General features: G+C 45.0%; 1 protein-coding gene across 1 annotated transcript in view; it reads left to right on the forward strand.

Moving 5' to 3' along the window:
- Window positions 1–24,683, forward strand: part of LOC146863555 (CD5 antigen-like) — an 881,885-nt gene that overhangs the window by 703,208 nt on the left and 153,994 nt on the right. Inside the window, exons 5-6 of the mRNA XM_085643019.1 lie at window positions 3,044–3,364; window positions 23,160–23,192. Of these exons, the coding sequence (XP_085499145.1) occupies window positions 3,044–3,364; window positions 23,160–23,192 (354 nt within the window). The remainder of the gene's footprint in view (window positions 1–3,043; window positions 3,365–23,159; window positions 23,193–24,683) is intronic.

Raw genomic sequence — 24,683 nt, forward strand, 5'->3', positions numbered from 1 at the left:
AGTCGGTCTGGTTTTACACGCATTGCATCGTACTGTGCTAATCGTACATCGTGGGTACGGGTTGGTCAGGTTGATTCCGGGTTCGTCTCGATCAGTGAAAATCACGTTGGTTTTCCGTCCGGATCACTATTTTCCCTCCGGCTCGGTCGTACGGCTTGTATTCCGTATGTGTCGGTTGTAATTCACTCGTGTTGCATCCTACTGCACAGATCGTACGGCGCTGGTACGTGTCGGTCGGTATTCGGTCCGGGGCCGGGTGGTTGGTCATCCCCATCAGAGTCACTGTTGGACATCTCAATGTGTATGCCTCTTCTGGTGGCAATGTTGTGCCACATGGCACATACAGCCACGATCCTGCTGCAGGTCTCGGGGCTGTACTGCAACGCTCCACCAGTTTTATGAAGAATGCGTAAATGACTTTTGAGTATACCGAGGGTCCGTTCAATCACATTCCTGGTGCTTATGTGTGCCGCGTTGTACCTCTGCTCCTGTGGTGTGGCTGGGTTGAGGTATGGTGTCAAGATTTATTCACGCACAGCATATGCGCTGTCACCTACAGCATGGAAAGCAAAGGGTTAGCCACTGTTATGCAATTATATTTGGTTGAATGATGTAGCAAATAGGTATATGTATGTACCAAGTAGGTGTTCTTCACCAAATTTACCTCCGAGCAGACGCATGTGGATGCCACTGTGGCAGACTATACGAGTCATGGGTGCTTCCTGGAAATTGTGCCACGATGTCTGTTATTATATGCTTTGCTTTGCACACGGCCTGCACGTTGATGGAGTAGTACGACTTCCTGTTCCAGAAGATGTACTTGTTGGCTGCTGGGGGACAGATGGGGACATGCGTGCAGTCTATGCATCTGATCACATGGGGGAATTGGGCCACTTGGTAGAACTCCAGTTTTGTCTGATTCAACTCCTGTGGGGTTGTGGTGAAGGTGATGTGTGTGTGGATCCTTGTCATCATGGCATCAAGGAATTTAAGGAAGGATAGTGTGCTTTGGGATACACCACCGGCTATGGCTACTACCCCCTGGAAACTGCCTGACGCTAGTAGGTGCAGGCTACATAGGACCTGTACGTGTGCAGGGATGGCATGGGTCCTAAGGGTCTGGTGCTGTAATAGGGGTTCCAAATTTACAATTAGGCACATGATCATTGCACGGTCCAGCCTGCACTCATCATAGATTTCTTTATCAGTCTGTCCCAGCAATGTTATGTGCACTAAGATTATCCTCTCCTGTATCCTCCTCCTGCGCTGGGCTGCTGCATTGATCCTCATCCTCCTTGCAAGCACGTAGAGGGCTGCCATTGCGAAAGGCTTAAAGGGTCTCCTGAGGCATTTTAACGGCTTTCAGATTGCTAGCACCTGTGTTTTTTATTATTTTTATTTTACCTCCTGGTTGAAATTCCCCTTATTCTGCTCTTGCTAAATAGGGATTTTCATGATATTCGCTATTTGCTATTTTACATGCATTGCATTGAGATTCTTTAATTGCTAATCACTATTTGCTTTTGCAGTTTTATGTTTCACTATTAGGGATTCGCTATTTTGCGGAAGTTTTTTTGCGAATTTCTCGTGTTTTCGTTATTTTGGTTGCTGCATTGGAAAGTGTTGTTTTGCGGTCGCTAACGGGCTATTTTCACGATTTGGAATTTTTGCGAGGGTTTTTTGCTTGATGCATGTGTCAGTATGAGAGGAAATACAACAGGTTTTTTTTAAACAAATTTCTAATACAAGAGTCCATACACTAGTAAACAAAGAATTTGATGGTTATTTACATTTTTGGTGAAAGCCTTCCCATGATAATGGACACTTACACCCAAAAACTTTTTTTTAAGTGTTAATACAGGTGCGTTTATTTGAACCTGATGTGAGATATAAATAAACACATATGCATTACACCTTAAAAAATAAAATTAACATTTTATAAACTACAGAAAACAAACTAGACATGGGGAAATGTTAATACATATATAAAATGATTTAAATTTAAAACAAACGTTGATTTTACAATTAATTAAAAAAAATCTCCTTGTCTAGTGCAATTTTTACAATATATTAAATGTAATTATTCCAAAAATGTGTAATGCATATGTTTAGAATTTGATAGTTTTCAAAAAATAATGAAACACACTTGTATAAAAAAATCATCTTTGATTGATGTCAATTTTTGTGTAAGTGTCCATTATCATGAAGCCAGACATTACACACGTATGTATTACACATCAGTATACAATACTGTAAGAGAGATTTAAAATTGCACGATTCCAGAGCTAATGTAAACAGACATTTCAAAAGGAAACAAACTTACTTTCGATTCTGGCAACTACAAGGTTGAATTGCTTTGTGGTCAAATAGCAGCAGTAAAGGCAGGACTTGAACGATTGGGTTCATGATGGGAAGGGAAGTGGAAAAAAGAAAAAGGTAAGTTTCTGACATATTCCTTATGAACCGCCAATCAAGTGTGGATTTCTCCGCATCACAGTTCCGCCGGTGGGAAGGCACATCATGATTGTCTGGCAGAAATACTGGCTGTAGTCCCTCTGACAGCCGCTTTTACCCAGGAGGCCATTAACGCAGGAGGACAAATATGGCAGAGTCTGTGGCACTCATATAGGCTATCGTCCATCGACCCACCAGCATCTATATAGAGCGGGTGGACCTCCTAATAGGTGGATAGAGGAACCAATGGAAAATCGACGATGGGACTAGATCTGCCAATATCTAAATCAGGCCGTGAATCTACACATGTAGAGTTACATCGCTGAATTGGCCCTTAAGTGTCACAGTTTGTCAAAATACTGCAATTGTAGGTGTGAGTCCACACAGGAGTACACTTGGGTTCCTTTATTCGTTTGTAGTGAAAACATGCTTTGTGAAGAGGAATTTTGTTTGGTAGAATTGTTCATCAAAAATATCAAAACATGTTTACTTGGAGGAGATATATTATTCATAGGAGATTCAATATGAGGTAATAACTGAATACTGTGTGTCACACACTGTCTGCTCTCTTTGGTATTTCTGTTTTTAGGTGGTGCTGATAAGATCCGTTTGGTGAATTCTGGAGATGCATGCAGGGGCAGAGTGGAAGTGAAACATGGCAATCTATGGGGAGCTATCTGTTTTGCTTACTGGGATATAAAGGAAGCACAGGTGGTCTGCAGACAGCTGGGATGTGGGTCAACAAAAAGAACAACCTTCGAAACTGTACGCTTTGGAAAAGGAAATCTCCCAGTCTTGCTGAGTGATGTCAAATGTACAGGAGAAGAAATCTCACTCTATGATTGTCAGCACTCTTCCTGGGGATTAAATAGCTGCACGAACAGAAGGGATCCAGGAGTCATCTGTACAGGTAAGAGATCCATGTGGAATCCTTAGGGGGAGGAGACATGGCCTAAGGGCCAGAGCTTCCAAGTTTCGAACTGGCAAACTTGGTTCCGGTCCAGACCATCACTCAATATCCTGTGGATCTAGGTGAATCACTTAAACCCAGATTTACTAATGCTTCTTAACAAGTGTTGGGGTGGGAGGCACTATGCAATGCAAACCAGGGTTTGTGCTATAAATTATTGCAAAGATACAAAAGCCAAAAGTGCACCAGCACAGGAGGTGAGACAAAATGCGCCAAGTCCTAATTAATATGGCAGTTTTATACCTTTGACACAAGGCTGCACAGCAATTTAGCTTCAATTGTCAGTAAATATGGGCCTTAATCTGCCTGTGCCTAAAAAAATTGTAATGTAATCTCGTGCTCATGTGAAGTACTACACTGCCCTTGAACTAAGTTTGTATGGTAATAACACCTGCTAAATCCTTGAGATACTTGTGTTATATTGTAATAATAAACTTAGGAAGCAACACTGGCTAGCAGTCAATATCCTGTTAGTTCTAAAAGATATTTTGTTATATTCATTTTTTAAGGCATAGAGTTAACTAATAGATGAATAAATGAATGAATGAATGAATGAATGGATGACTGAATGTACTTTTGTAGAGCATAGTAGAAAGTCCAAGATAGGAGAACTCTGGTGTAGAGACAGCAGACCTAAGAAAAGGCCAAGAAAGTTAACGCGATTTTAAGAGCCACATTTTCAGCCTCTTGAGAAACATTCTTTCAGATCCGGAATGAAGCAAGCCATGAGGGCGGGTGTTCCATTGTCTGGCTCGCAGGCAGCCAAAGGAGTGACCCACCCAATCTAGAAAAGTATATAATTGAGGAACCTTTTAAAGATATGAGATGTAGAAAGATGGCATATTATGTGGTGATGCTGGTTAGGCTTCACTATGTAATACTCTCACATTACCCCAAAGATGGCCATTGGATTCACAATAATAAATCCTTAGCTCAGTCCTGGTAGTGCGGCAAAGAGCAGTCAGTCTTCATTAGAGGAACATGTAGTGCCTAATTTTAGCCGGTGGATTCCGGTGCTCGGCACTTAATTGGATTTCGGTGCTTGGCATTGGCACTCAATTGTCAACACCACACTTATTACAGTCTGCCACATGGTGGTGCTGCTCATCAAATTTAGAGATGAACAAAACAAAGGTTGTTTATTGAATACAATATACATCAACAATTACTAATACCTGTCTCCCCAGCCATTCCTTTAGCTTTAGGGGCCTTGAATAATCTGCACTGTCACACTTGCATGTGAGAGAAATGGGCAGTAGTTGTTTTGGTGTCATTGGCAGAGATGGGTGGTGCAAGCTGCAGAGGCCTCCTGGTCAGGACCCTGGCACTTTTTATTTAGCAAATTAAGCACTGGGAACATGTGTTAAGCATTTTGGAGTACCAACATGGACAATAAGTAATTAACACGACTCGAAGGAAAACCAACACCAATTTATAAAAATAAAGCAGATTTTTAAAAATTAATTCAGACACCAAAATTAATACAATCAGATGAGTATAACCGGTTATATTGATTTTAGAAGCAATTGTGAATCAGTGCGATTCTCTAAGGTAAAACGTTACCAATGCGGTGAATGGGAAAAAACACTAGTAACAATCGGTCTCTTGCAGGTCGAGTTACCTCGAACCCACGGGAGGTTAAGGTGATGCTGGTACAAAAGGGGGTGGTGATTGACGGAGCATCAGAACCAATCAAACACTCACACCCAGTCATGCCAGAAACCGGTCCTAGGAAGCTTGTTTCCGGTCCAGGGAAGGCATGGCTTGGCAGTTCGGGCTGGACTGTTCCCATGAGGCACAGGGTCAGACAGATTTGCATATGGCCATGTCTGAACTGGGGTGGCAGGGTGGGCTAAAGAACGGTGATGGATCAAACCCAGATCTGTTGACTGGGTGTGAGTGTTTGATTGGTTTTGATGCTACGTCCATCACCACCCCCTTTTGTACCGCTAAGGTGATGCTGGTCGCAGGACCAAGCCACACAGTCAGTTTAATTTGACCCAGCTCGAGAGGCCTGGGTGCAGTGTTGTCCTGGCTATCCTAGGTGATGAAGCAGGAGCCACGGGACCGCATAGACGGTACTGGGGAGGAAATGGATGAAAAAGATCGACAAGGTGGCCACTGCTGTATTTGATTGAATGTGCTGCAAAGATCCCTCATGTTATAGTGTTGAGTAAAGATGGTGGTAATCAGATGGTTACCTGCAAGCTACTTTGGCTGTAAAGTCAGCAAGATGATACTTTGATGTGCAGAGGTCCAGGGATAACAGTAGCTGCCTGAAACTTACTGGAGGTAGGGAGCTTGTTTCCCACAATGCACTGGACCATCTAATCTTGAGCGATCACTCAGAAGGCCCAATGGCAAGTAATTCTTTGCTTCTGGGAGTCTGTTCATACCTGCAGGCATCAGGGAACTAGTGCCACTATCCAAGGGAGTCTGGAGTTGCCTTTGGTGCCCAAAGGGGTCCCTCTGAGATGGGGAGTCAGTCTTTGGTCCAGGATGAGTAGCAGTCATGCAGGTGCAGGGTGGTCGCCACAATCGCAGGTTTTTACGCCTTTGCTTTGCGCAGGATTGAAGTCGCAGTCTTGGGTTTCCATGGTGGTAAACGTTTAAAGGGGCCTGTCAAAGCAAATACTCTGCAAAAGGGGGACTTGGGGACAAGTCAGACTGAACCCAATGTGGGACTGTGCTCATGGGGACTCCTGGGCCAAAAGGACTCAGGCAGAATTTATGTGCTTGAGCTGTGGGGCTCGGGTGCAGAGGTGCTGGCTGGCTGGCTACCTAGAGTTGGAGGCTATCATGGTTCATTGGTCTACCTGTAGAGGGAAGAAAACCAAAACAGCAGGGTGACTCAGGATATGGACCTAATCTGTCCTAAAGTCCTTTGACATGTAGGTAAGTTTTAGCACTGTGATGGCCGGACTGGACACTAACAAGCCTTGGTGGGTGCAAATGTCCCGGTAATCAGGGTATTGGTGAAAGGGAGCTCCTGGAGGGTCTAGTATCCCAAAACTCACCAGAGAGATAGGGCTGACCTCCTAGATCATTGAGAACCTCCTCCTGTCATGCTGCTTCTTTGGTGGGCCAAATGGCCAACAACACAGATTACTGGACAGATGCAGGAGGATGGCTGCTCCACCCCAAGGGAGCTGCTGCTTGGTTGTTGAAGTCCTGGGCAGTATTCCACAACTTAGGGAGAATGCACAGCTTTTGGATGAGTCGGGTCAGTGCATTTGTCGAGGTTCCAGCAGCAGGGTTTGGTGTCAAGTGGTGGTTAAATCCTCTGTTCTCACTGTGACTGCTCTTCTTTTATCCTTCTTCATTCCCTACAGACAAATATGCATTCCTGGTGTCAGGGGACCCCATATATACTGTGTTTAGGGACGGTTAGGGGAATATAGGGTAGTATACAATGGGCTACTTACCCATGGGATGACTACACACCCTACATGACCAATTCCTATTGAGAGTGGTCATAAACCTTTCTTGGTTGTCCACTTCAGGTGTCCCACCTCAGGGGTGTGCCTGGCCTGTAAGTGTACACAAGTAGATGATGGACGGAGTTCTAAAACCTTTCAGACACTCACCCCCAGTCAAAGATCTGGGTTGAATCCATCATCATTCTTTTTCCCACTACGCCACCCCAGTTTGGACCCAGCCATATGCAAATCAGTCTTGATCCTGTTCCTCATGGGAACAGTCGAGCCTGAACTGCCAGGCCAGGTCCTCCCTGGACCGAAAACTAGCATCCTGGGACCGGTTTTGGAATAACACCCCTCATCTGCCAGGCTAGCTTGAATCCAGTCTCAAAGTGATCAAGGGACCCACAAGACAATTTGCCAGTACCCTGATGTCAAACTGAAAGTACATAAATTGTGCTAAACCCAGCCTGTCAATCCGTTGATCAGCTCTTTGGATAGGGTGTGCATATGTATTAGTGACAGCATTGAAATCTCTATGGTCCAAACAGAATCTCAGCTCTGTTTTTCCACCCTTGGAATGAGGTTTGGGGTCTAAGACCAGTGGGCTGGTCCTGGAACTTTCAGATGGCCAAATCACCTCAAGCTCCATCATCTTGCTGATTTCAGCTCTGCTGCGTTCTTTAACTAGGTCAGATTGTCTGTAAATGTTCTTTTCAACAGACTGACTGTCCCTAGTTTCCACTTTCTGGGTACACCAGGTTGTCTGACCAGGGGTTAAAGAAAAGAGCTCAGCATACTGCCTGAGGGCCGCCTGCAGCCAGGTTGCTGCTGGGCAGAGAGGATGACTGAGAGGACAACTCGTTCAACTGGCCTATCTTTCTGGTTGTGGGAGAGGAGGTCAAAGAGAGGTTCACCCTCTTCTTTCTGATTCTTATCAGTGACTATCAACATGATCACATTAGCCTTGTCATGAAAAGGTTTTAGGCACCCCTGTTAAGGCTTTTGCAAGTGCCTAGGTCACCCAAGTAGGTGACCTCTCCCATTCTCTCTAAGATAGGGTAGGGGCACTCCATTAGTCCTGGAGGGCCCTTGGTCTCAAAACTGTACGTCTAAGATTAATCAACTTGGGGCACACACATACTATATGTACTAGAGTTTCCTGTGGCCGTCCACAAAATCTACAGCTAGAATCCGGTCACAGCTTGATCCAAGATTGCGTGTCCTCCTTTGTTGTGTTTATTCCCATACGTAACCTTAAAAACTTATTTTTACACTTTGCTGAAAAGAAAACATTCAGATACGGCTCAACACGCAGAGATTGGTATGAATTAGTCACATACCATACATAATTTGTCTCTGCTAATGCATTGTTATCCCATTTAAACGATTCAGCTTTGATAAGGTTATTTAAAATTAACTTATAATTGGGCATTTTCAGATCTCGCAGTGTACTTTGCAGGCCGATATCTCGTACGGAAGTTCAAATATAAGATCACCATTTAGCCGCATAGACAGACTTGTCTATTTCTTGCCAACAAATATTCCCTAAAGATACAGGGGCTGATGTTGACAATGCGACCATACATTTTAAAAACGCTCCTTTTGATACCAGGCTCTGTCTCTGGAGACCAAACTCCAGTCTTAATCCTGCTTGACTCACTGATTTGGCAATCCCAAAAGTTGCTTTGAAGACCTTGACAACCAATAGGTCAAGCACCTTTGCATCTTTCCCTCTAGTAATGTGAGAACCATATATTAGGGTGGGTTGTAACTTGGCTTTGATTACTTTAAGAATAAACTCATATGATTAACAGTTAAGTGATTTTTTTTTTAAATTTAAAAGCATGGATCAAGGTCACAGCATTGGCCCTTCGATCCTTAGAATGAAATTTAAAAGACACATGATTGTCAAACATCACCCCTAAGTATTTATACATTTTAACAATGTCAATTGTACCTGCTCTGGACTTCCAGGAATTAAACTTCTGTTTAACCACACCAATTTTCATCACTTTGTTTTTTCTGACATTCAGTTTAATGCCATTCTGTTGTATATAGTCATCGAAGGCACTAATGAGTCTTTGTAGGCCGATAGGAGTATGACTCAGGAGGATGGTATCATCGGCATACTGGAGGTAACTAATTTGCACCCCCCCATCCTAGGAACATGCCCATTAACAACATCCAAATGCTGAGCAGGATCTGATAAAAATAAATGAAATAAACAGGGAGCAAGGACACAACCCTGCTTTAGGCCATTATATGTTCTAATCTTCCTTGATAAGGAGTTGCCATCACCCAACTTAACTTGAACCCAAGTGTCGGTATACAGAAGAATAATATCCTTCAACAATTTCCTTGAAATGTCCTGATCTGACAGTTTTTTCCATAACAAGTTTCATGCACAGAGTCGAAGGCTGCCTTAAGATCAATAAAAGCAATATTCAATTTCCAATCTTTATTCAACCAAATTAAAATGATCATAAAAGCACAGGTAAAAAACATAATTTATTAAAAGAAGAATTTCCCCCTCGAGTTCATCATAAATTCTAAGATAAAAAGAAGCCTAATACAATAAAATTATCTCATATGTTAAAAATGCTTTACAATTGGATTAACATGAAGTAAGCTCACAGAACTTAACACCCGACCCTTCCTCTTCCTCATGCAGGCCCATAGGAACGTCGCTACCGAATGACAAGTCAACGGATCGGGTAATGATTAAAAAAATTATAGTGCCACCCAACACTGGTTAAAATTCCTTTGATTTAAAATTGGGGTTCGGTAGTCATTCCTTTATTTCTTATAGAGCCTGCGGAATAGAACTAAATGCAGCTCCGTCTGTAGTGAGAGATTGTCACATGGGCATATACTTAAGTCTGAGTGATTGTACGTATTTTCTGGGTACCCTAGCATCAATGGAATCATGTTCAAGCGGAACCTCAGCAATATAAATCTATGTTGCGGCCAAGTAACAATTACATAATATAAAAACCCCTCCTCTATGAATGGGGGATTTTGACGGTATAGGCAGAACGCTTGTTTCTCTTTATAATGTTCCTTTCGCTTATACTCAGACATCAATAAAAATATGTTTCCAACCTTATGTTTGGAGACCTTTCGGCAAGCCAGTGGATTATTAAACAATTCAGGGAGGCCAATCTCCTTTAGAGCAGATTTTATACAGCTGAAATATCTTGAAGTCTTCCACTTATCCATGCTTAGACAACTCTTTATTATTGTTTGGGTGAGTGCCACTGTATCTCTCCGCCAGATTGAGTGCCAAAGGAGAATCGGGGCTAGCTGTATGGAATCAGAAATGTAGGGTAAGCCCAATTCCGAATGTAAAATATAGTTTGAAGTCGAAGAAGGAAGGCCCACTATGGATTTGAAAAAACTGTTCTCAGTGGATTGCAATGGTGTCGATGTTACCGTACCCCACACACCCGCCCCATAGGTCGTTGTTGCCTTTACCTTGGCCTGATAAATATTTTTAATGGGTAGGATAGGTTTAGCCCCCAGTTTCTGAGTGAAAGCTTCAACAGCAGCAATGCCACTATCCATTTCCAACTTCCTTCCTTCTATCAACTTGAGAGTGAGGACCAGTTTTACCTTCTCTAGGATATCACAAAAAGCCAGCACCACTCCCACTGCATCAGCCTCTGGATCTAGACACAGTAATATGTTATCTAGTGTTGTTTGTTATAACATCTGGAATCATCTTTAATCTATCGATGTGTGCCCATTTCGATTGGACTCCATTTTTCCTTGCCACTGTTCGAGTTCCAACTTGCTTAAAGTTGTGTATGTCCATATAGATACTTTCATCTCCATGGATAAAATTCGAATGATCACTAAAAGTTGTAAAACAGTTTCCTTCCCTGGAAACCCTTAATCTGAGTTGGGTCGTTAAAAGTATATAATCGATTGTTGACTCCTGGCTGTTTTGGTGGAAAGTTCCTCCTGAGTTTTCTGTATCGAGATCTGTATCACAGACTACTTCCATATTTAGGGAGGGTAATGACCTGTTTAGGGAGTTACCATACTGATTTTGAGTAAAATGATATCTAGGGTTACCACCCATGTCCTCTAGTCCACAGACGGGGAGTGCGTTATAATTGCAGGGGTGTATATTAAAGTCACCCATCCAAATAATATTAACATTCACACCCTTAAGGTTGTGCATGATGCTTTCTATTGCCTTAAGGAACTCAACCACAATTAGGTGCATGTTTGGGCCAAATCTGGTATTATAAAAATGCACTAATAGCCATATCCCTTCCTGTTGTATATCCAGCATCAGGATATGGAAGTTTGGATTTGTACAGTCACACTTTTTCACATTAACTTTTAGGTCATTTCTAATTAATGTCAAGATGCCTCCCTTTGCCCTCCCCGAAATAGATGGTGTTGCTTTTAGTCTGGAAGGAGTGGTAGCCTTGATGTGCACTGGCCCCACAGCCCATGTTTCCTGGAAACATACTATTTCGTACTCTTGCCATACACTTAGCCAGTTGTTATCGCTCAGCTCGGAAACAATACCAGCTACGTTCTATGATGCTATTTTTAAGACCGCTTTTTGTATCCCCTGTTGTCTTATTGGTGTCTGTGGTCTATCACCGGTAACGGGGGCCGAGATGGCATTGCTCTCTGTGTAATTTGGTTTCACTAGCTGTAGTCAGTCACAAGCTTTTAGGTCAGAGAGGGGTGCAAATCTATTTTCAAGTCTCAAGTCTGTTAACCTAGGGATCCCGCGTGAGGCCCCCCTCATCTGTAACTCTATATATTGGGGGCAACTCCCTGTTGCATGTCGGAAGAGTGGTCTAAAGACAAAACCAAAGGCAACACAGTAATTTGGGAATTTCTATCAAAGTCGTTACCCAAATTGTCCAAAAGGAATCTGGCAATAAAACCTTTATTAAAGTTTAGGACCACAAGTCTCTCCACATTTCTTTCCTTGTGGGCCCTAACCAAGTAACTCTTCTAGTCATAATCCTTTGACTTTGTAGGTTCCCACCCAGACCCCCCTCCCCCTTCAAATTTGGGACCACCTAATGCATTGCTTTAAACATTAGTTGAGCTGTTGATTCTGCCTGGACCTCCCGCAGTGGTGGCACATTTCCCAACACCACCACCAGGGGAGCAGCCGCTGGGGGCAAATTTAAAGTCTGAGTTACAGCCATCAATGATCCACAGGACGGTCTTTCATTCTTCTTGTTTACTCCTAGACTTGCACTGTTGAAGTTATCCATTAATGGATTGATTTTATCAACCGCTTTATTCAGTTCGTTATCACAGGATAGACTCAGGTAGCTTTGGGCAAATTCACTGGATATATTGGCTGTCAGTATGTTAGTCTCATCAGTGCGAGTGGCAGAGTTAGTATCTATGGCGTGTGCCAAATTTTGGGGTACAGTCATCATCCTTTTTGGTTTTGTAGGTTTGGTACTGGGGGCTATTTTGCTTGCCTCTTGGATAATTTGGGGTTCTCCATCTGGCGTTGACATGTTCCGTACTAATAATGCCTCTAGTGCACTAAAATTGATCTTGGACTGAGATTCAAGGCCATTTATTTTATCTTCAATCCGGCTCAGTCTCAATGTAATGGGGTTTAACATGATAGAGACCAAGGTTTCTAATGTCTGCCACATAGCCTCATTAGTTGCCGGACATGGGGCAGAGGTCAGTGTTTCCAAGTTGCTTGAGTCACCTAAATCTGGGTCTGTTGTGTCAACCCCCCCTTTTTAATTCGGCCTCGAGGTCTTTGCTGGTTTCGGTCTCTGGCCCCCCTTTTTCTTTCCAGCAGGGTCAGGAATAGATCCCGTAGATTTTATTAGTACTGCTGCCCTAGTGGAGGCTCTTTGTGTAGTAAAAATCAGTTCCGGCTCATGGTATATCGATCCCGTGAGTGTTTCTGGGTCTGGTTCTATTTCTATTGTTTTGTCTGAAATCTCGTGTGCAAGAACAGAGGTTGCCCTAGGTAGAATTTGGTCAAGTGTCCCAACAATACTTCCACCTGGTTGTACACTCTTTCCCTCTCGTTTGCTCATCTTGTTGCTGGCTGTCTACAGCAAAGTTGGCGTGCAGGAGGTCAATGCCAATACCCCAGAGTTATTAAAGTTAGTAGTTAAGGACAGACCACTATACCTTCAGTTAGCGCAGATCGCAGGGGGGGGCCCAGCCAAGTCTCCTCAGGGCTCCGACGGGCGTGGACGGGCCCCCCCTTGGCTTCCAGGGAGCGGCTATGAGGGGCCGGCATGCTGGATAAATAGCACGTCCGCACGCTAAGGCTGCTGATCCTTGTGGTTTTTGCAGGGCAAAACTGCGGGCGAAAACAGCGAGGTTCCATGGAGCGGCTACGAGGTGCCCCGAGCCGGCATGCTGGTTAAATAGCGCGTCCGTGTGCTAAGGCTGCTGGTCCTTGTGGTTCTTGCAGGGCAAAACTGCGGGCGAAAACAGTGAGGTTCCAGGAAGCGGCCAAAATATATAAATGTTGTTTATTTAGGACAGCCCTCTCAGCAAGTAGGGTTAGAGCCAACAAGTTTGTAGTAGTGGATTTTCCTTTCCTGAAACCAGTCTGTTCTGGGGATATCAGTTCTTTCATTCACCATGGTGACACTTGCTCGTGTATCCCTCAGTGCTTCCACGTCAACCCAATTGATCTGTGGATTTTGTCTGTTTTTGTCCAGGTTACTGGGCTAGACAGACAAGATAGCTATATCTACCATGCCCTTTGAGATTAAAATAGCTTTATTGTGCTGTCTGACCTGGGTAGGGTACACCAAGGATACCATCTGTAGACTAACAACCCCTGAACGTGCTGGACTAATTTGACTTGTATGACCCAATGGTCCGCCTTCTTCCACAACTCCCGGGGAGTGTCCACCCCTAGATCCACTAAAGTACTGATGCAGTTTTGCAAAAGTACAGTTACTTAACAGATACTCCTTCATAATCAAATTATAGAGCCCCTCATTATCTTGCATCTTAATCCCTTTTAACCAGCCACCTAGTGCTTCCCAGGGCTGACTTGGGTTCTTGTGAGTCTCCCTGAACTAGATCCTGTACCTTTCAGTGGTGAGTCCAAAGCCCTCAGTCAGGGTTGACGTCATGAGGTCAGAGGACTCAGCATCATCCTCATCTAGTGTCAGGAGTCTGTCCCTGCACTTTCCTGAGAACAACTCCCAAAGCAGAGAGCCCCAGTATTTCTGCTGTGACATTCTCAATTTACAAGCCCTCTCAAAGGTTGTAAATCACTTGGTAATGTCATCAAATTCAACCTATTTGTGGACTATCCCAGACTGGACACAAACAAGTCTTGGTGGGCACAAGGGGGGTACTGGACGGTATAGCATCTCAAAACGAAGCAGAGAGAAGGGGCTGACCTCCAGGAGACTCAAGAACCTCCTCCTGTTGTGCTGCTCCTTTGGTGGGCCAGATGGCCAACAGCATGGGTTACCAGACACATGTGGTCAGTGCCTGCAAATGCAGACGATGGCTCCTACACCCCAAGGCAGATGCTGCTTGGCTGTTGAAATGCTCGAGAATCCTCCACAGCTTTGGAAGGATTCGCAGCTTTAGGTTGAGTCAGGTCGGTCCAATTGTCAAGATTCCAGTAGGAGGGCAGAGTTTGGTGCCAAGTGGTGGCTAAGTCCTCTGTTCTTGCAGTGACTGCTCTTCTTTTGCCATTCCTGGGTTCCAAAAAGACACACCAATGAAGGACAAAATGCAGAACAAATCAAACATTCACCCCCAGTCAAGAGATCTGGGCCAAATCCATTGTTCTTTTGCTCACCAGGCTAGCTGGAATCCAGTGTCACTGTGAGCCCGGGAATCATGTCTGGGCATACCCGGCGTACTTAGGGCGAGAAAGCAAAAGACGAACAAATGATGGACAGAATGTGGAACAAAACAAACATTCACTCCCAGTCGAGAGAACAGTCCAGCCCGAACTGCCAAGCCAGGTCAGCCCTGGACCAGAAACAATCAATCAATCAGGGTTCTTTTAAAGCACGACTACTCACCCATTAGGGTCTCAAAGCGCTGAGTTGGGGGGCGGATCTGTGGTTCAGTCGAAGAGCGAGGTCTTCAGGTCCTTCCTGAATTGAGGCAGAGACACTGATTGTCACAGATGTAGAGGCAGGGAGTTCGAGGTCCTAGCAGCAAAGTAGGAGAAGGATCTTCCTCCAGCCATGGTCTGGCAGATCCGTGGGGTGTCCATGTATGAGATTTATAGAGTGCGACTGTCACTCCGAAGAGTGTCCTGGTGCTACTGCAGAAGGACCATCAGCAAGAAGAAAGAAGGACAGGACTAGAGGCAGGAGAAAAGCCAGTTCTTAAGTTTTTTCCGGAACGCAGGTGTCGCCTTAACGCACCTGAGAGTCAGTGGAAGTTTGTTCTAGAGAGAATGTCCCAGGAATGAGAGAGATCCGTCCCCTGACCTTGACTTTCTTTTTGATTGCCAGTGTTTAAGATTTTAATTTGACAATTTAATCTCTTTATGATACTTTCTAAAAACTTTTCTATAATCTGTTTTTGCTTTTGGACAGTAGGTGGCTCTCCATTGCCTCTCTATACGTTTACACTCTTGCTTTACATTTTTTAACGCCTGAGTGTACCAAGGACTGGTCCATTTAAGGTGACGTTGCTGAATCCTCCTCACTGGAGCAAGAGCTAGGCTGGAGGTCTCAATCCAACTATCAATCCGGCTCACATCTTCATCAATGTTGCTGGAAAGAGTGGGTTTATCCTCTTCTCTTGTACAACATAGGGCTTCCAGTTGAATTTTATGGAAGGCTCTTACCATACAGGATTAGTTGCCATTCCTGGCAGGAGGGCCTCTGAGCTTTGCCCATTTGAACCTAAGCATGTAGTGATCGGAACAGACGGACCAAAGGGATAGGGGGTAGCAACTTCCAGAGGACGCGAAGTGAACATTTGGTCGAGTATGACCAGCAAGATGTGTAGGGGCAAAAATAGTTTGGGCATGGCCCATGACAGCCAGATTCTCAAGAAGCAAAAAACTTTCTCTTGCATCTGCACATTGCATGTAAAGGTTAAAATCTCCCAACACAATGCAATGCACATACTTAAGAGTTAAAGGGGTCAGGACATTGCATAAAGAGGGTATAAACCCTCCAGTAGGGCCAGGAGGCCTATAAATAAGTGCCCCAGATACAGATCGCTTGGATGAGAGGGAGAGCATGAATCCCAAAATCTCTGCGCCAACTAGATACATTGGGGGTAAAGGGGCCAGAGTGCAGCATTCCTTGTAAATAATAGCAAGACCTCCCCCTCTACCCTTATCGCAATCTTTCCTCAGAATCTTAAAGCCTTTGGGGACAGCTGTCCAAATATCGGGGCCAGAGGAATCTGAGAGCCACGTTTCAGTTAAAAACAAAACATCAAGATACTCGTCTCACAGTCGGCCACGTATATTATTGCATGTTTTGGAAGAGAGCAGGTGTTGATCAAGCCTGCAACAAAACAGGAGCAGGGACTTAATTGCGCCCTTAAAGATCGCTCCCTAGTGTTGGTACAGAAATCACATGATCTGCATTTTGTCTGAGAGAGACCTAGTGTGTAGGGATTAAGAGGAGTGCACGTGGAGGTTAGAGCCAAATACCGAAATTGTGAGGGGCTATAAGAGAGATGGGGAGTACCTTTCCTGATGAAACCGGCATAGTGGCTGGCGCTGGTCCATTCCGGGATGCTTACGGGTGCAGATGGGCTTGCCTTTACTGCGCCAACGGCGCGTCCAGTGGGTGCGTCCACACAGCCTCACTGACTAAATACATGGGGAGGCTAAGTAAGCTAGAGGGTGCACTTTCAGAAATGGTGGTTCTAGTTGTCCCCAAGGAGGAGAAATGGCCGCTAAGCACCGGTGCCTCGGTGAGGGGTACCAGCTGTCCCGTCTCCCTCAATTGCAAGAATAACCCGGATTCCCAATTGCTCAAGGTCAGTTTACATCAAGTCAAATCCAACTGTTTCACAATTTTAAAACAGGGTGAAGTATTAAGATAAATGCCTAAAGTGCTATGAGAGAAGAAAAAATCAGGAAGGAGGAATTAAAACTCAAGGCCAGTAGGGCAGAGCAGAGGTGTGTGGTGGGTGTGTGGAAGGAGAGGTGGTGTTTGAGGTATGCAGGTCTGGCATTGTGGAGGGCTTTGTAGGTGTGTGTGAGGAGCTTGAAGGTAATTCTTTTGTTGATCGGTAACCAGTTGATGTCTCTCAGGTGACCAGTGATGTGGCTGTGATGGGGGATGTTCAGCATGAGTCTGACAGAGGTGTTCTGGATGTTCTGCAGTTGTTTTTGGAGTTTTTTTTGGTGACAGCATAGAGTGCATTACGGTAGTTTAGTCTGTTGCTGATGAGCGCAAGGGTGACTGTTTTCCTGGACTCAGTGGGGATCCACTAGAAAATCTTCCGAAGCAGGTGTTGCATGTGGAAGCAGGAGGATGAGATGGCATTGATTTGGTGGTTCATAGAAAGTGAGGAATCCAGGATGATGCAGAGGTTCTGTGCATGGTCCGTGGGTGCGAGGGGATTTCCGGCACTTTGGGCCACCAGATGTCATTCCATGCAGAGGGGTGTAGCCCAGAATGTGGACTTCAGTCTTGTCTGAGTTGAGCTTGAGGCAGCTTTCCTTCATCCAGGTGATGACTGCCTTCATCCTGTTGTGGAAGTTGCTCTTGGCGGCTGTGGGTTCATCTGTGAGGAAGAGAATCAGCTGGGTGTCGTCAGCGTAGGAGATAATGTTGAGTCCATGGCTTGTGAAAATGGCTGCAAGCGGGACCATGTAGATGTTGAAGAGGGTGGGGCTAGGGAGGTCCTTGGGGCACTCCGCAGCTGATCTCTCTGGGTTCTGAGTAGAACAGTGGAAGTCTGACTCTCTGTGTTCGGCCAGTGAGGAAGGAGCAGATCCATTCTAGGGCTTTGTTACAGATGCCGGCGTCATGGAGTCTTGCACAGTGGGTGTGTTGGGAGACGGTGTCCAAAGCGTCTGGGAGATCCAGGAGGATGCGGGCTTCAGTTTTGCCTCAATCGAGGAGGATGTGGATGTCGTCTGCAGCAGCAAGGAGTGAGGTCTTTGTGCTGTGCTTGCTTCTGAAGCCCGACTGGGAGGGGTCCAGGATGTGGTTCATTTTGATGAACTCACAGAGTTTTGCTGAGGGAGGTGGTGAGCTTGTCTTCTGTGACTTTGTGTCTGCTTCTGCTAGGATGGTGGTGGGCGTGGTGGTGTACAGTGGATATGGTGAAGGAGAAGTGGACACACTGGTGGTCGGTCCGCTGTAGCTCAGAGGAGTGTCTGGCAGAGATGTTGTTGCTTGCGGAGAAGACGGGGTTGAGCGTGTGTCCTGCTTAGTGGGTTTGAGAGGTGACCAATTGATTGAGTCCGATGATGGCGAGGTTCTCCAGGAGGGATGAGGTGTTGTGTCAACAAGGTTGTTCAGGTAGAAATTAAGGTTAATGAGGAGGATGTAGTCCCTTAAGGTGAGAGCCTGGTGAGCCATGAAGTCTGCTATGGCTTAGCTGAAGATGGGGTGGAGTCTGGGAGGTCTGTAGACAACGGTGCCGCAGAGGGTGTTGTTCAGGTTGGTCTTGATCTGGAAGTGGAGGTGTTCCATGTCGGGTTAGTGGTCGTTGGAGCTGATTGTGAGGCATAGGGTGTTTTTGTGTACGATGGTTATGCCTCCTCCCGGCCGGATGGGTCGGTCCTTATGGATTATTCTGTAGCCGTCGGGATGGCGGTTGCAATGTCCAGGGCTGAGGTGGGGTTCATCCATGTTTCCGTGAAGAAGGTGACATGGGGGAGATGGAGTCAAGCAGGTCCCAGATCTCTGCTGATTGTGTTTTGAGGGAGCGGTTGAAGATAAGGATGCAGCTGAGTTGGTCGGGTCCGGTACTCGAGGGTTTGGCATGCAGGGGGTCTGGTGTGTGGAGGCAGGAGAAGGTGCAGTTTCAGCAGGTAAAAAGACCTTGGGTGTCCTTCAGAGTCGCAAGATGGCAGCAGGCTGTAGAACATCCGAGGTTGAGTGCGTGGAGAGTTTTGCCGTCATAGCAGTGGGGGCTGCAGGAACCAGAGTCCCTGGCACTGGGTGCAGACCAGGTGCGGACGGGTGCAGATGGGCTTGCCTTTGGCACACCTTTGGTGCACCTTTGGTGTGCCAGTGGCCAGTACTGGAGAGGTGGTCGTGTTGGTCAGCTGGGTGGTGGGAAGCAGTGCTCGGAGGGGGCGGTGCCGCAGAGGCAGGCAGTAGCAAGATTGGGAAGCACGAAGGGGGCACAAAGAACAGCACAGAAGGAAAAGGGCACAGAAGGAGAAATAAAGCAAGAGAAATAGCACAGAAAGAAAAATACAGTAGAGAAATACAAAAAATACAGGAAAAAGAAAGGAAATATAGAAATCAGAAAGACAGACAATACTCACCACTGGACCACCTCGGATGAGGTGCAGGTAGGAGCCTGTGGGTGGAGGAGGGCTTCAAACTCAAGACCTGGGCCCAGGAAGGAAGTCCACTACTACGTGTAGCTGTACTGCGGGGGAGCAATGCACACTGACAAGGTCAGTGAGGTTGTCCTGGGACTGGTTTTGGGGTATCATCCCCTCATAAACCAGGCTAGCTTTAATACAGTGGCACAGTGAGCCTGGGACCCACATCTGAGCAGGGACAAAATGCCTTGAGTGTGGGGAGTTGTTCTTGTTCCTTTCACAGAATGTCCTGTTGTCTGGGCCCAGAAACTTGATTAACATCAAAGAGGCCTACCTTGTTGCAAGCTAGTGGAGATAACACTTCAGTCAGGCAGGAACCTGGTTTAGCATGACCACAGAGGTGGGGCTGCTTATTTTCATGGCCACATCTCTGGGGTGGGCACAGGGGAAGAATTATTCTATAATCTCGGTTTAAGTAGAGGGGGCACTGTAGAATTATTTGCATTATGGAACATAGGAAATGTCGTAAAAGTGGTAATTTTAACCCCATTGCTTAGAGAGCAGCTGGAGTGGCTAGGAGTTTCAACCACCCATGGTCTGATGCCTGGCAGGAAGGTAGCATCCCCAGTTTGCTCCTCAAAACAGAAGAGGACTGGACCTGCTACTTGTGACCTAGAAAACTGGACCTGCTGTCTGCCTTGTATCCAGGACAAAGAACTGGACTCCAAGGGATATATGGCTGACCTACAGTTCAAGCTACAGGGACTCGACAAGCTACAAGAGTTCTTATTCTGCAACTGCCTAGATGACCTATTTCATCTGCACCAGCCCTAGACCCTTTGCTGGCCTCTGCCGGAGTAACCCTCAAGTGCTATTCCCTGACCCTTGGTAGATGTCCAAGTGTACGCCTCCCCCTGTCAGATCCTGAAACGTGGTACTTAGAAACGTTTTGGCTTCAAAAACCTCAACTGGGACTAGTCAAGTGTAATCAGATGACCACATTTTGCACTTAATTTTTTGGGCACAATTTTTATATTTAAACTTTCAAAATTCATAACTTTGGGTTCCTTTGTTGCATTTCTGTTGCTCTGGTGTCTCTTAATTTATTAAAGATTATTCGAATTTGTGTTATTTTGTTAGGGATTTTTCTTGAGTTGTGTTTTGAATGTATTATTATTTCGGTCCTGCGTATATAGTTTACACATTGCTTCTAAGCTAAACCTGTCTGTTCTGTGCCATTGCTACCAGGAGGTGGAGCTCAGGTTTATGTGAATGCTTTAGTGGTTTACCCTTATTTTAGGTGGGTAATGCTTTCCTACATCTCCCCTGTATCAGTTTAGTATGGCATGGACCCTGCCACCACCACCTTGCACATAGTCTCTCCTCTCCCAATGTATGATGGCCTTGGGCCTGGGACCCCCATGCACCTAGCCTCTCGTATCTCCATTTATTATGGCCTTGGGCTATGACCACAGTGCCCATAGCCTTACTTGTGCTTGTCTGCAATGGAGAAAGTTTCTGATCCCACAGCATATAACTCCTCCCATTGGACTGTCATTGAGAAGGTATAGGTTTGTGTCCTCTGCCCTCACAGGCTCTCTCCTGCCTGCTTGTCTCATGTTATAGTGTCAGGTGGGTATTTTCGTAATTGTCATCTTCACCTGAAAGTGCTGTCTCGCAAACAGGCCTCGGTGAAACAGATCCACATCAAATACTCTTTCATGAGATCACCCAAACCACCACTCTTTTCAGATTCCAAACGATGATAACTGTTGGAATGGGAGAGAGTACTATACTCTCCTAATAATATATATACTCTGCAGGAAAAGCCACATTGTGCAGAGTGCTTTAAGCCATGTAGGTCAGGGCAGTACACAGCAGTGCAGTCTAGTTTATGTGAAAGCACAGACAGCCCCTTGCTGGGCGAGCTTTTACCCCCTCGCAAGGGTTTCTTTCTCATGGTGTGCTTTAGTATACAGGATGGTGTCAATTTTACATGGTACACAATTGTAAGGTATATAATTACCCATACAAACTACCTCGCTCTTACAGTATGACCCTAATAATTTATTTTTAATCTGTGCACTTGTTTCCATAAGGTATGTTCTTTCTGTAAAAACACTATTAATACAACTTTTGGTCTTTCTGCAGCAGCGTGAGCTGTTTAGGGAGAGATTTTAGAAAGGTTTACTACAGGGGAGTAGGACTGTGTGAAAATTTCCACTCCGCAGATGGAGTTTGCAGAGTTTTTGCCACTCCGCGCTCCACGTATGTTTCCCCAGCCTGCATTCATGCCAAATTTTTAGAAGAAGTAAGAGGGAGATTTAAAAAATAAATAATCAGGAGAATGTGTTTTACCCATTGACGTCTATTGAAGCAGAGGTAATTTCAGGCGAGAGATAGACAAAATATGATTTTTTTTGTTTAAAAAATCGAGAGCCTCCTACCTGATTCGGGTCTAATGACCTGTACGAGCCTGGCCTCTCATTAGTAACCAAGACCACCTCTTTGTGCTGCAGCCACTACGTTTAGTAAAGAGATATTGTTCCAGCCATGTTCTAAAAAATACTATTGACCCCAGCTTGAGACACAGAGAAATCCTTTACATGCATTAGGGCAGAGAACATCAGGAAATATATTTTTTGGGGCATTAGTAGTATGTAGCAGAAACACCATTTTAACATGGCCGCAGTCTTGTCCTAAAGTTATTGCCTGTCTTTTGTGCCTCTGTTTTTCAAGTACCACAAGAGGGATGGGTGACCCAATGACCCCAGGGGAGCCAGGGTGTCAGTAATTCCAGCAAGGGTACCACCTTCTTTGAGGGCATGTTCATGTCTTCTGGGGGGTGAAATGACACAGGTGAGATGGCAATGGAAATACATCAAACTAAACAGCCCCACTAATCCCTGGCAGGAGACTGGAGTAAATACATCAAACTTTAAAGAGCCCCACTAATCCCCGGCAGGAGATTGGGGTAAATACATCAAGTTATAAAGAGCCCCACTAATCCCCGCCAGGAAACTGGAGTAAATACATCAAGTTATAAAGAGCTCCACTAATCCCCAGCTGGAGACTGGAGTAAATACATCAAGTTATAAAGAGCCCCACTAATCCCAGGCAAGAGACTGGCGTAAATACATCAAGTTATAAAGAGCCCCACTAATCCCCGCCAGGAGACTGGAGTAAATACATAAAGTTATAAAGAGCCCCACTAATCCCAGGCAGGAGATTGGGGTAAATACATAAAGTTATAAAGAGCCCCACTAATCCCCGGCAGGAGATTGGGGTAAATACATAAAGTTATAAAGAGCCCCACTAATCCCCGCCAGGAGATTGGGGTAAATACATAAAGTTATAAAGAGCCCCACTAATCCCAGGCAGGAGATTGGGGTAAATACATAAAGTTATAAAGAGTCCCACTAATCCCAGGCAGGAGATTGGGGTAAATACATAAAGTTATAAAGAGCCCCACTAATCCCCGGCAGGAGATTGGGGTAAATACATAAAGTTATAAAGAGCCCCACTAATCCCAGGCAGGAGATTGGGATAAATACATAAAGTTATAAAGAGCCCCACTTATCCGCGGCAGGAGATTGGGGTAAATACATCAAGTTATAAAGAGCCCCACTAATCCCCAGCAGGAGATTGGGGTAAATACATAAAGTTATAAAGAGTCCCACTAATTCCCGCCAGGAGACTGGAGTAAATACATAAAGTTATAAAGAGTCCCACTAATCCCAGGCAGGAGACTGGGGCAAATACATCTTCTGTGAAACATTATATCCACGAAAGTTCAAATGTTCTGCAGTTTACCTTTTCTTTGCTCTGTAGCACCATGTAGTGTAAAAGCCCTGACCTTTCACATATCTTCTCTCCCCAGAAACACGGAAGTTGAACCCAACCATCTACAAAGGTAAGTTCCATTTTCTCAGTGAAAAGAATGCATTGAGTAATTAAAATATGTTATGTTGAAGTTGGGTGGATAAGAGTGCCTTAAAATTTGAAATAAGGATTACTCTTTATGCCTATCCTTATGTAAACCATGAAAATGAATTTCTTCTTAAACAAAAACAATTACAAACTTTACAAACAGCATCTTTGTCGTGAAGATTTCTGAGGAAACTTCTGGGTACTCTGTTAAGTACTATTGCGTACACTGGATATATCCAAGAGGGTTTCAAAATAGGTGTTCATGGCCCATAGGAGAGCTTTTACTCATGAAGGAGTTACAATGTGATGAACTAAAGAAAATAAACAAATCATATATAAAACATGGGCTGATATTATTTTATCATTACCTGAATCAGATAACAGCTGTGTGTTGTAGGGTCAAAAATCCCATCCCTAGAAGAAATATGCTTGCCTGCTCCTCATTTTATCATTCTGACAGACCTGGTGTGTGTTCCTGTACATGAGTCTCGTATCACAAACCCCTTGGCAGGTGCTCGATAATACCTTTGAATGTTGTTAATCAAAGATTTGGGAGACTTTGCTGGAGTGTATGGCCACCCAAAGAGGTACTACTTTTATCAGGAGTAACTCCCAATCCTGTGACCTGATTGGTAGAAGGTCATATTTGGTCTGTTGCCATGGTGTACGAGCCTTGTTTCTTGCACCCCTTCCTGTGTAATTGTCTGTTGCCTGTCGTGTGTCATGACTGGACCCCTCCATATTCTCCTAATGTATGCACAAACTAGTGTTTGGATACATGAGCGTTGGTGCAGCCCCAATGAGGGTCCACCAGTATGCATCTAGCACCTGAGGTTTTAGGGTGCTCATTGGATGTAATGGCTGTCAGAGCTGCTGTCTGGCATTCTGTGCTTGTCCTCGTCCACTCATGGCCTCCACTCCCTCCCACCACAGCCTTTATGAAGGCGCAGTACATGTCTTTATTGGGTTCACCGAAGAAGTCAAGATTATGGGCCAGATGTTTTAAACTTTCATGCGAGTCAGAACGACAACTGGCTGAGCTACTGAAGTAAGGAAGAGACGAGAAGACTTCGAGGTAAGTAAAAGTGGATTTATTTTCAATCAGTGAAATACCCACGACCGAGCACTCCCGCCGCGTACCAGGATCTTTGCCAACTGATTAACGTTGGCAGAATCATGGCACACAAATAACAGAGCCGAATTGTGGAACCATATTCAAACAACAATATAGAGCGAGGGGGAACAGCCATTACAACGCAGTTTTTACCACGCGCAGCCATTACATCGCAAGCGTTACAACGCATGCGATGTTACAACGCAATGCCATTACAACGCAAGTCTTTACATCGACTTGCGCTAGATAGCGTGCTAACATTACAAATAGTGTAGTTTACTATCCCAACACCTTCCCTACTGTTAAGTGGACTGGAGTTGGAATAGTAAATTACACTTTTCTAATGTTAGCACGCCATCC

Source organism: Triturus cristatus, chromosome 2_2 (genome assembly GCF_964204655.1).
Source record: "Triturus cristatus chromosome 2_2, aTriCri1.1, whole genome shotgun sequence".
NCBI classification, from domain to species: Eukaryota; Metazoa; Chordata; class Amphibia; order Caudata; family Salamandridae; genus Triturus; species Triturus cristatus.